General features: G+C 32.9%; 1 protein-coding gene across 1 annotated transcript; it reads left to right on the top strand.

The window, feature by feature from the left end:
* Window positions 1-7,331: 7,331 nt before the first annotated feature.
* LOC139484429 (uncharacterized) lies at window positions 7,332-8,078 on the top strand. The gene has a single exon (XM_071268161.1). It carries the CDS (start codon window positions 7,332-7,334, stop codon window positions 8,076-8,078), a length of 747 nt encoding a protein of 248 aa, XP_071124262.1.
* The last annotated feature ends 5,535 nt before the right edge of the window (window positions 8,079-13,613 follow it).

The raw sequence follows: 13,613 nt of genomic DNA, 5'->3' as shown, positions 1-13,613 counted from the left end.
AACTCGATCAAGACAAATTAAGTGATCGGGAGACCGGTCTGACCCAATCGACAAAAATGTTCGGGGGTGGGAGGCTACCTTGGTCGCCATCCATCTGTCTTTCTACCCGAGAGGTTTTTATATGTCAAAAACAATCTAGTCACTCGAGAAGAGATCGATAATTCGTCGAGTAGCGGTCGAATTGATCGGGAAAGGATCGTGTAGAGATCGAGCTTGGGATACACATAATTTACCGATCAGTACTCGATCATTCCGATCTTTGGTCGACTAATATCCGATCATTTCCCGATCAACGCCAACCTATTCGACATGTGGTCCTGATTAACTCGACCAATGCCCGATTGCTTCATGATCACTACGACTTCTATATGTTTTTAATCCAAGACCAACTCGACCAATACCAGATCTCTACGCGACCACATTCGACCACTCTTCGATCTCTAGTCGGCCATACTCGAGTATACATGACTGTTACACGATTCTCTAAAAATGTGTGCAGCTCTGATAAACTCTCATAACTTTGCTTCTGCAAAAATATATTGTCACTTTAGTTTTAACTGTACACAAATTCCTCTGTGTACAGTACGGGTCTGTACATTTGCAAGGAGGTGTAAAATTTCAAAAGAGAGACCAAAGGAACAACCAAATTCATAGGTCGAAAACAAACCGACACAGCCAAAGCGAAAAAGGAAAACCGACAAGAAGACACACAGCAGTCTACATATCCCAACATAGAAAACTAAAAACTTAGCAACACGAAACCCACTAAAACCTGGGATGATCTCAAGTGTTCCGGAAGGGAAGTTGGTCCTGCATTTCGGCCCCAAAAGAGTTTTCAAATTTGAAATTAACTGTGCATTTAAATTCTTCATTGACAGTTGATGTCTTATTTAACCTCAATATTATATTTCCTGTTTAATGGGCTATTTTTGTATGTCCAGAATTTTTTTTTGTATAAAAATAAAAAGGTATGGTATTATTGTTCATGGGACAACTCAAACAGGACACCAAATGACACAGAAATTAACAAATACATGGCACTGTATGGTCGATTGTTAACAAACAATTTTTTTCGTATGCTTTTTGACGCAATTTTAGAATGAAATTCAAAACAGTGTGGCTGTGGCCTTTGATTGACACATTAAATTCATCCACTGACTGGGACAATTTACGTGAACGTTTGTCTGTAACGACCACTGTTCACGACGTACCTACGATAGACATTTAAACTGTGGGGTCACCAAAGGTTTCTTAACGCCTTTAATTATAAAATAATTCGAAAAATTAATCAGGAATAACCTTTATGTTTTGATTTATATAATTGATATAAATCAAAACTTCGTGTTATTTCTCATTAATTTTTCGAATTACTTTATTAAGGTGTTGAGAACCTTTGGTGACCCCATAGTTTAAGTGTCTTTAAAAAGTACATAGTGAGCAGTGATCGTTACATACAAACGTTCACCTAAATTGTCCCAGTCAATGGATGAATTTAATGTGTCAATCAATGGCCACAGCCACACTGTTTTGCATTTCATTCTATATTAAAAAAAATACGAGACGAAAGACGAATGATTTTTATTTGAATTCGTGATAGATTTATGTAAACAGTTTCTACTTTTGACAAATTTTGGTAAAATATGTAATATTTTTAACCCCTTTTTGCAATATTATTAGTTAAACAAAACTGGTTGAAGCCATGGATACACCAAAAAGAAATATCTTGAATCATTCAACTACTGTGTATCAGATATATGGAGATTACTGATTACATACATATGCTTGTATATGACACCAACAGTATATGTATGCTTAATTTGTAAAAAAGCAAGGAAAAGAGGATGGTAAAATGTATGTATATTGCTATCTAACATCAGTTCTAATCCAGTGACAAATCACATTTTGAAGAAAAAAGAAGTAAAACTCCCATAAAAAATTAAATCTGCGTCTTACTTTACTTGTAAGAAGTTTTTATAACCATTGGGGTCCTTTTTGTTCAGCTCTTGATAATCTCTCATACTTTTAATTTTGTCATTTGATTAGGTACTTTCCGTTTTTAATTTTCTTCGGAGTTCAGTATTTTTGTGATTGTAATTTATACTGCCCACACACTCAGTCACTGAATCACCTATATTTCTCCACTCCTTTTGTTGTCTACCCTTTTTGTTCTTCTTCTACGCTCTCTTCAACCTCCGTCACAGCTATATTAACCTGTCTATCTGAGCTCTAACCACCTTGCCAAATAATCCAACTGCTTTATTCCCATGTAAATATTTTTAATGTATATTTTTACTCAGACCATCTCTGAACTACTAAATCTAACCATAATAAACGGGAAATGTGTCCATGGAACACAGATAAAATCCTTGCTGGCATAAAGTGTTATAAAGAGTTATTACCCAAAAACGAAGTAACGCCACCCTAATTCGCACTTACTCTGTGTTTTTAAGCATTGTGTATACGTTTTATAAAATTAGTTTGAGGCAAAATAAAATTAGAGAACGGAAACTAATTGTTGGGACAGACGTATACGTACTCACGGACGGACAATGGTGACAATTAATGCCTCTTCTGCTGCAGACGTTTTTTTGCTGAAATTGTACATACCCGACCAATGCCCCTATCCATACGACACATTTACGACCAAGTCGATCTGGGGCCTGGTTTTCGAAAGTATCATAAGATATGTCGTAGGATATATCTTAGGACATATTTTATGATCATCTTATGACTATCATATGATATGTCATAGGATGTAAATCAAAGCTGTCTTACGAAAGTCATAGCTATGATGCTCTTATGACTGTCATTTAGGTGAACATCATTTTCTATTATTTTAAATAATGATTAAAAAGTGATAAATATAAAAATGAAAATGAAAAATATGAACATATTAATTATTACCATTCTTAATATTTACGAATATTTCTTTTTTTTCTTTATAATGAACATAAAATTTTATACAAAAAGGAATTGAAATATGAGTTGATAATTCCTTTAAATTTATTTTGTAATATATAATAAATCTTGAACTTCGCTTCCGTGTATTACCAGACATGCATTGTTATTTAACTGTGAATACCTTTTAGATTCGGTACATCGAGTACTGTACCCGCTTAACGAAATGCCCGTGCACAAACGTTAATATAGTACTATAGCTAGGAATGAAATAATATGTTGATTTATTATACAAAACCATGAGTTAGAAAATAATTCCTAATTGTATGTCGCAGGAGATTCAAATTTTAATTCACGTAGTTGAGAAAAAATAAAATATTTACTATTTAGCTAACTGAGAAACACAATAAATATTTTTATTGCAATTAACATGAAATTATACATGAAAAGTAATTAAAATTTTAGTTGACAATCATAAGATCATCATAAGTCATGTCGCGAGGGGTCTTAAGTTTACGACAAAAGTTATGACAAATCGTAACTAAGGACACTTTCGAAAACATATCTTTCGACTATGACATGTCCTAAGACCATCATAAGACATGTCTTAGTCATAAGATACTTTCGAAAACCAGGCCCCAGGTCTGGCCGACATCAGGCTGAGATCGAGTATAGTCGATTTGGTCTAGCTAGTCGAGTAAAAATCGTGTAGAGATCGTGAATTGGTCGGAACTATCAAATATGTATTAAATTAGTGGTCGGGTTGGAGTCGTGATGGAGTCACCAAGGAGTCGTGAGTGTTCGAGCTTAGTTCGTGTATAGTCGTAAATCAGATCAAGAATTTAATCTTGCTTGGTCGTGGAAATTTGGACAATCGGAAACATCGAGTTGATCTGATTGGCAGTGTGAACCTAGCTTTACATCAGATGGATTTAGTGTAAAGACGTCATTAGCAATCAAACAGACTAGTCTACAAGTCAATCACAGCGCTCACTGTGTGTTAAACAAATATGATTCAAACGGACGTCATGTGGTTTATCTCTCTTTTCTTTTATTTAAAAGATAAAAAAAAAAAATTGAGATTATCAAAAAATATACTTACTTGTAGAAAATGTATATCTTATTTTCCAGACATTTTTCACACGATGCAAATTTTGCAAAAGAACGATTTTAATACACCATGATCGTACCAAAACTTTAATTTACTGTAATCTCGGTTTGAACTGCTTTAAGTGTCGCAAAGATATTTGTTTTTTTTTCTAATTTAAGGTTAAAAAACAAATAAGTTGTACATTTTTACAATAGCAGCGTGTCGTAAAATAATTAAAGTTTACTTTATTGCTTACTTTTAAATTATCTTTGGTGTAAATCTTCACTTCGACAATACACGATTTAAAACCTATGCATATAGATAAAGAATTAGTCAATTCTATAATATATTCATTTACTTATTTCTAGTCTTTTTTAAATTTGTAAACGAACTTCCTCAAATTTAATTAAGTTTTAGGGGCAAATGTACAAAAACCAATTATACAAGACACGATAGAGAGACTACACTTTGTTTATTTGTTACAATTTCAAGAATCTTACATCTTAATACATATCATCTCAGTGTATTTAGTGAAATTTTCATACATATATTATCAGAATTTGCCTAAGGCTGTACTTAGGTGAAATTTAAAAAATCAAGAAATTAAAATTGATACTACATGTCGAAAGAGCACCAGTCAAGGAACAAAATAAGCTAAAAATATTGATAGGTCATGGAGATCCTTTTCGAAATATTTCAGTTTTAAAAAATGGCGGGAAAAGGCTAACTCGGACTTTTACCTTACATTTGCATTGGTATTATTTTGGTCTCAAATCGAAAGAACAAAAATTAAGAATCTGCTTGAATTTTGGAAAATGGCCTTTTACGAGCTACTGAAGACTACTATGAAAAGAAAAATTGGTGTTATGGGGCAAAATATTTTACCCTGTATTGATGAAAAAACAAGGGAGTCCGAACATCTACCATCAATTTCCAAAACCTCACCTAAATACATCATTAATTTGAATTTTTCAAAAGTAAAATCAAAACCGTTTTGCATTTTTGACTAAGTAGCTCATATATATTTGATATATTTCAATCAGCAGCTATGTACATTTGAGGGTTGCTATAGTTTTTGAATAGCTGTATCATTCAGCTCCCCTTATTTATGTGCTACTTAAATCTTTTGCTCACATCTTCTTTTTGAACTGGTTGGACAGTTGCCTCATTAGCAATCATACCATCTCTGCTTATTTTGATATTAATAGAAACTAACATTAAAGACAAAAAACGTGCTTCACACTCCATACAGAGTTCGTCGTTTTTAAAGGGATATATTAAAACATGCATGTTCCCCTTTGTTCCGACGTAAGTATCAGTTCAAAGTAATTTGAAACTTCCAATCGTCTTGAATAAGCCTATTTTATTTTAAGATTTCAGTGAACGTAATCTATATATTACTATTAAATTATTAAGTCAAGCATTTCGTTACCACATATTACTGCAAAGTACCACTGCTAAGTTATTTCATAGATATTAAGAAAAAGGAACTTACTTCAAAATGATCAAATGTAAACAGTATAAAATTTCCTTTCCTACATTAAGATGTTTAAGTGTTACTCTAGAAATCTTAAAAAAAAAATTATACCACAAAAGGAACGAGTTTTCTTTCTATATTGTTTTTGTTTTTGTTTGCGGTATGCCTTTTGTCACCTCTTACAGCTATACATGTACTAGAACGCACCAGCGAAATTAGTAGTATATATCTGTTTGTACTCATCCTGGTTTTTTAACTACAGTTTGTTATTCCCGGTTTCAAGTTCGTTTCCATGATTGCCTGTTATGTGGTATTGTTTTGCTCACTTTAAAAATGCATCACTACTAGCATTCTTTGATACCTCATGATATAGCAGAGGCGGTTTAAAGATGGGAGAAGGGGAAATGGCAGCCAAGCGCAGACTTTTTACAAGTATCTACCAAAACTTGTATTGATAGGGACCCTTTCAGAATCCTAGATCCGCAAATCGGTGAGTATTAGGAGATAGAGATCTTGTATCATATCATTTTAGGACCCATTTTTCTCTTGTAATGTAGCTTCATAAATTGATTAAAGATTATAGAAAAATCATACCTGACATGTATTTGTTGTCCGTCCGGTCTATTCCAATTCTCGGTATACTGGTTTCAATATGTATACAGTACAAAACCAGCAATATTTTGTTGTACGGTTTCAGTAAACAAAATTAAAATGGACTCTTTATTAAAAAGTACCGAAAATACTAAATGGCAAGGCACATTTCACAGTGCATGTATAACTTATATCATTTGATCAAAATGAATGAATAAGACAGTTATTAGGATTAGCGTCACATGCTAAAAAAATTGATATTTAAAATATAAATTATGTAAACAATATGGGATTTATTATGGTTCCTTATTACATATTCACACTTTTGTCATATATAATAAGCTGAAATTAGAACATATTCAAGAGGCTTATCCTAACGAAACGTTTCAGTTCCAAAGGATAAGATTAGATTTATAAGTATAAAATTCAAACAATAGGAATGATAGGAATGATAAATAGTACAACAACAAAAACTATAAATAGCACCAATTTTTTCATTTTTTTTTGTAACTCGGGAATAATAAACATGCCTCTTTAAAAATAGGCATGTTTATTATTCCAGAATAACAACTCCAAAAAAAAAAAAGGGAAAACAGTGATACAAAAAGAATGTAAATATTTAATCATATAAAATTGAGAATGGAAATGGGGAATGTGTCAAAGCGACAACAACCTTATCGTAGAGCAGACTACTATATCTAAAAAGAAAAAAGATATTCATTTCAGACCGTACATGTAAAAAAATGCACAACTGGCAATGCTGTACATATCACTAATATGCCATTAACAGTAATCGTCAATGTATATCAAAACAACAGATTTTTTAAACTAATGAATCAAATAGAACAAAAAACAATAGCAGACATTTCAATGAACTATTACATGTCTATTCTAGTGTTATTGAGTTGTTTTGAATTGAATTCATCTTCCACCTCTATATATCAGATGGTGTCACAATTATATATATATATATAAACGCCTAAAAAGTGTACATAACAACACCAATGATATAAAAAGGAACTATAAATGTAATTATTTATAAATATTTCGGATAACAGATATCCTTCGTCAGTCAGATTCTGATGTTAAATGAATCATCTTTAAGTCTTCTTAGATTAAACTTTTACTAAATCTTGAAATTTATACAATAAAAAAAGGCAAACCGAACATCAGTTAAGACGCTTGCACCATTCTAAAAATTTGTTGAATATGACATAGGTTATATGACTAATTACATCAAAGAGTTCAAAAGAGATCACCACAAACCTGAAAAACATGTGTGAACAGGGACATATTGATGAAACCACATTTAAATATCTAAAACCGGAAAAATCAAAGCCGGGGCGTTTCTATCTTCTGCCCAAAATACATAAAGTCAATAATCCAGGTAGACCAATTGTTTCCGCCAATGACCACCCTACAGAGAAAATATCAGAATTTATTGACTTTCATCTCCGACCACACGTAGAAAATTTACCATCATATATACAAGACACAACACATTATCTAAAAAAAATGGAATCTTTGAACCCTCTCCCACCTGAAACGATCCTTGTCTCGCTTGATGTTACCTCCCTCTATACTAATATCCCCCATGACGATGGTATTGAAGCCTGTAGGGAAGTCTGGAACTCTCGTAACACCTTACATCCACCAACTGAATGTCTCATCCAGCTTCTAACTTTGGTATTAAAATGCAATAACTTCACATTCAATGGTGAACACTTTCTCCAAGTTAATGGAACAGCAATGGGAACAAAGATGGCCCCGTCTTATGCCAATATTTTTATGGGGAAATTAGAACAGAGAATTCTCAATTCTTTCCTTTATCAACCCCTCTCTTGGTTCCGATTTATTGACGATATTGACATGAAGTGGGATAATACTGAACAAGAACTAGATTTGTTTATTCAACATGCCAACGATGCCCATCCCTCAATAAAATTAACATATGAAATCTCTGACTCTAAGATCACATTTCTTGACACTACAACGCAAGTGAGAGATGGAAACATATACTAGTCAACAAAAGAAACGATACACGACTTTGAAATAAAATTCATCAAAAAGTATTTAATAAAAAAAAAAAATGAGATATACTATTTTAAAAAGCTTTCATTTGCAATGTATGCACATGTGATAATGAAAATCAAAACTCGTCGGAAAGTATCTAAATTCCGTGTAAATGATCAAAGGGTGCAAATTAGTTTTGCGGAAAGTTGAAAAAAAAATCGACACATAATTTTCTAAGCACTAAATTAAATTTCAAATTTGTTTGAAAATATTCAATATGATAATCAAGTTATGTTCATGATGTAACTAATGGGTTGAAATATTGATTTTTCAAATTTTTGGGAAAAAAAGTGTTTTTTGAAATCTCAAAAAATGCAAATTGTTTTTTTTTTATTTTCGTCTCAAATCAATGCTTTAGATATGAAAACAACACACAGTAAATTTGGAACCTTTCGGATTAGTTTTAAGATTGTTGCCTATTTTGAATATCACTTTACACATACTGTCTATGGTAAATCAGTTGATAATGTATACATTTTAACGATTTCTCGTAGGACCAAACTTTGCTTAACAAATAAACGAAGAAACTGTATGATTTTTAAAAACAAATTGATGGCAAACACTGTCTTTACCTTTAAATGAGAGGTTGACATCATTAGTTGGAACTTCTGTTTTTTAAAATTGTTGTTTTATGTAAATTTTGTAAAAAAAAAAAAATTGCGAAAAAACGTCACAAAAGCAAAAAAAAAAATTTCACGGATTTATATTTCCATAATGATTAAGTATTACTACCTTCAATATTGGTCCAATGAACGGAAAACTTTATCTTTAATTTGAAAAAAAGTCTTGTATCGTTTCTTTTGTTGACTAGTATATTTACAGATTGTATTGCAAGCCCACAGACAAACATCAATATCTGTCTCCTTCAAGTTGTCACCCTAAACATTGCACCAAGAGCATTCCCTACAGCCAGGCCATACGAATAAAAAGGATTTGCTCCACCAACGATGTTGCCAAAAAACGACTACAAGAACTTCGCGGTCACCTAAAACATCGAGGCTACAAAAGGAAAGACATTGATAAAGGTTTTTCTCGTGCTAGCAACATCAGCCGAGATGAACTTTTACAATATAAAGTCAAAAAGGTCAACAGGAGGGTGCCTTTTGTGTTGACTTACCATCCAAAATTTGACAACTTGTCTCACCTTATCCGCGAAAGTTGGAAAGATATCGAAAAACATCCTAAACTATCCAAGATCTTTCCCGAGCCACCTGTACTGGCTTTCCGCAGGCCCAAAAGCCTTAAAGACTTACTGGTGAGAGCTGAGTTATTTTCTCAAGCAGGCTCTACGTCAGTGGGCTCTTGTAAGGGTTGTGGAAACAAACGATGTCTGACTTGCAAACAAATACTGGATACCCAGACTTTTAACAGTCACTCCACTGGTACAGAATACACCATATTTTGCAATGTTAATTGCAAGACTACAAATGTTGTGTATCTCCTACAGTGTAAATGTGGTAAACAGTATGTAGGCGAGTCAGAACAGCCGTTTCACAAACGAATGAACGGTCATCGTAGCGACTACCAATGCAAGCCAGACCTCCCTCTTAGTCGACATTTGAGATGCTCTGGCCACACTAAGGCAGATCTCAATCGACTGACCATTACTATCATTGATCACAACTCTGCTTGGTCTAGGGAGGATAGACTTACTCGGGAAAGATTTTGGATAAGAAAATTAACAACTTTGGCACCAAATGGGATAAATGAAAAGATGTAGTTCGACACCATGCAGTGCTTCACATCTGGGTTATATTACTTATTATTACAGTCTCCGTTTCTATTTCTTTACCTTACTCATCTCTAAAATAAATCTGTTGAATATAACAATTTCAATTGCTTAATTTTTTGAGGGATGTATAAGTACCAAGCCACGTCCAACTATTTTATTTTAGTCAAAATTTGTTATCATATTTTAACGGCCGTTTGTTTTAAACATCGCAGACTCTAATTTAACTACACTACAGTTGTCAAATCTGAAATATTTAGAAATTTAGACCGTTCAGAGCTGTTTATTTGGAATTCTTATTGACGCAATCTTTCTTGTAACATCATAATATCGACACCGTTAAAGCTTTAAAATTGTGCTAGTTCACATCGCACATTAATATTTTTATTTAAAGCATATATTTGAACTCTCTGATGTAATTAGTCATATAACCTATGTCATATTTAACAAATTTTTAGAATGGTGCAAGCGTCTTAACTGATGTTCGGTTTGCCTTTTTTTATTGTATAAATTTCCAGATTTAGTAAAAGTTTAATCTAAAAAGACTTAAAGATGATTCATTTAACATCAGAATCTGACTGACGAAGGATATCTGTTATCCGAAATATTTATAAATAATTACATTTATAGTTCCTTTTTATATCATTGGTGTTGTTATGTACACTTTTTAGGCGTTTATATAATTTATTTCATTGTGTACATGTATCGTTACTTGTAACGATCCAGCTCCCACGTGAGGAAAATCGTTGACTATTATTCAGACGTTTGATATATATATATATATATATATATATATACAACTCGTCTAAACATCAACCCAACAATGTTAGATCTGTAAATTTGCTTTCGCAAATTTTTGGTTCTTCCCTCGCCGGGATTCGAACCCATGCTACTGTGATATCGTGACACCAAATCGCCTGCACTGCAGAAGTCCCGCTAGACCACACGACCACCTGGGCTCTCAAAAAAAGAGCTTTCGCTGGCCGTGTGTTACCTTTCCACGTCAGTTTTAATCTAGCGGCGTACTACAGTACATGATATATAAGGCATGAAGATGTTATTGTTACAGATCAGCTAAATTATCTATAGTAAAGGATCCTACAAATTAATGTAATATATATATATTTTCGAAATCTGTTTCGCTATATATTCTATACGTTGTATTGCTTACGAATAAAAGATTATTATTATATAGCGTTAGATAGATAGCTTTTAATAATTTTGGCACATTTTAATTTTGAATTCTTTTTCCAAATTCATTAAAAAGATATTTTCAAGTTCGTACTAAAAAAAATAAAATTTTCAATGTACGTCTTACACGATAATGACGGAACTACATGCCTGCACACGAAATCATCGCTGAATTAGATAATATAACCATAACATTGAATCCAAACCACCAGTTTTTATTTGATTTGGATTCAAATGATAATCAAAACAATTTATCATTTAATTATACGGAGAAATGTATTGTGTTAATCCTATATTTATGTGTGAAGAACGAGTAAATGAAAATACGGCGATTATCTAGTCCCTAGTGTTGACAGTGAGTTACTTGCCATTAATTTTTATAACCCTTCCAAATTTATTTCTCCATGTTTAATGTAAAAAGTAAAAAAAAAATGGGTCCAGAATTTTAAAGGAAAGTAGTGATTTGGTCCAGGTGACAAAGGTTGAAAAATAGTACTTCGGAAGCTGTCAATAGATTTCAGGACGCCCTAAAGATAAAATTGTCCATATTTTGAGTTAGAGGCGATGAAGTTTTCTATAATTTTGATATAATTTGTCCCAAAAGTAGTACAACACATGTTAAAAGTTTCTTTGAGAAAGCGCAGGTGGGATTTTTTTTATTTTCATTTATGTTCTAAAAGAAATGCACTACGAAATAATTGTGGTCTCGGACTAACTGTTAATTGCACTTGCAATTGAGGATATGTCACAGTAACTGTTATATTTAAGTCGGCCTCTGTTTTCACTTGTCTTACATCTGTAAATTGTAAGTTAAACATTACAACAAGAGCGATGGTTTTCGATTTTCGATTTTCTGTGCAGCAACAATCCATCCCCTGCATATTGAAAATACGATACGTTATTACAAGGCTTGCGTTTCGTATCACTATTTTCTTGATTTTGGGAAATGTTTCTTACAAGAAAGCTGTTGCATCAATGGGTCCGAATGGTAGAGTCGTTCCTTCGTAATCTTTACGGATGTTGCTTTTGGTTAAGTTTTCAGTGTTTTATTTTGTCCTATATTAATTCGAAATATCTGTGTTGTTTCTTTAGGATAACAGTCGTGTTCATTCTTTGTCCTAAAAACTGTAGATTTATATCAAAATTTCACATTTTGTTGTTTTGTAACAGTTATTAATAAACGATGTTTTGGGTTGCAGAAAAGAGAACTACACAGATCTGCTTTCATACTAGTATATTATGCGTACTTACCTCATATGCACCATCTTCGTGTTTCAACCATAGATCACAGTGGGGTGGTACTAGCTTAGCTAGAAGTTCTCTACTGACTGCTGACCCTCTAAGAGACCCGCGTTCACTCTCAGATTTTGTTTTGGTTCGTGTTGTTTAATCTTATAGTTTTCTGTGTATGTTTTGTTATTGTTGTGTGTCGTTTCATCGTTGTTTCTATTAGATAAACGGTACAAAATGATTGTAGTTTTGTCTCTCTTTTGTTATAGTTATGCATGGGCTTGGTCAACATGAATTTCAGAACTAGCATACATTTTTTTCTATATTTTTGCAAATACATGTAATATAACGACAAGTTGCATTAGGGAGCAACCATTTGATTTTTATTCGGTCTTGTCTTTTTTTTTTTTTAGTTTATCCTATTGTTTTTTTACCTAAATTGTCGTCCTGCCTTTTTTTTTGTTAGTGTCTCATCCTGCCTTTTTTTTTACTAAAAACTCCTGTCCTGCCTATTTTTTTCAAATTTCATCCTAGCCCCCCACCCCCCCTAAAAATCAAATGGTAGCTCCCTTACATTATTTTGCAATATAAATCAGGGGCCTGTTTATCGAAGCTCTCTTAGGAATAAGACGTGTCCTCAGACCAACTTAGGACATATCTTAGTCCTAAGTGGGTTTATCAAACATGTCGCAACTTAGGAAAATCCTAGGAATTGTCCTAACTTTAGGATACCAAATTAGGTGTCTTAAGATGGTCTTAAGGTGGTCCTAACTTTAGGATATATTTAGGATGGTTATTTTCTAAACAAATATGGTTTTTATAGGTTCCATTTCATTTTTATGGCGGGATGAAAGGGGAGGGGGGTCTAGGATGAAAAATATTGCCATGTTTTCTTTTGGTTGTTATCTGTATCTTTCATTTTTATTTATTAATGTATTGTGTTTTTTTTACATAAATTGTTATCCGCCTTTTATTTTGCAAAATTGTCCATCCTGTTTTATTTTATTTCAAACTCCTGTCCAGCCTTTATCAAATTTCATCCTAGCCCCCCCTCTTTTTCACCTCTCCCCCCCAAAAAAAATCAAAAGTTTACTCTTTTATCAAGTCGTCCAGGAGAGTCTGTAGTTTTGCATCGGTAAAATTCGGATTTCGTCTCTTGCTCATACATACGTAATACAATTGTTGAAGTACTCTGTATTTAAATGAAAGATGCACGAGATTTGCCTTTGAACTTTAAAGTATGAAACCATGACACTTCGAATTCAGCTCACTCTAATTGTTTCAATATAAGAGTAGATACTAAAATACCATTAAATCTATGACATAGAAATTTC

The sequence above is a fragment of the Mytilus edulis genome, chromosome 8, assembly GCF_963676685.1.
Source record: "Mytilus edulis chromosome 8, xbMytEdul2.2, whole genome shotgun sequence".
NCBI lineage: Eukaryota > Metazoa > Mollusca > Bivalvia > Mytilida > Mytilidae > Mytilus > Mytilus edulis.
Note: the sequence above shows the minus strand (reverse complement) of the source record. Positions and strands in the feature narration are given on the sequence as shown.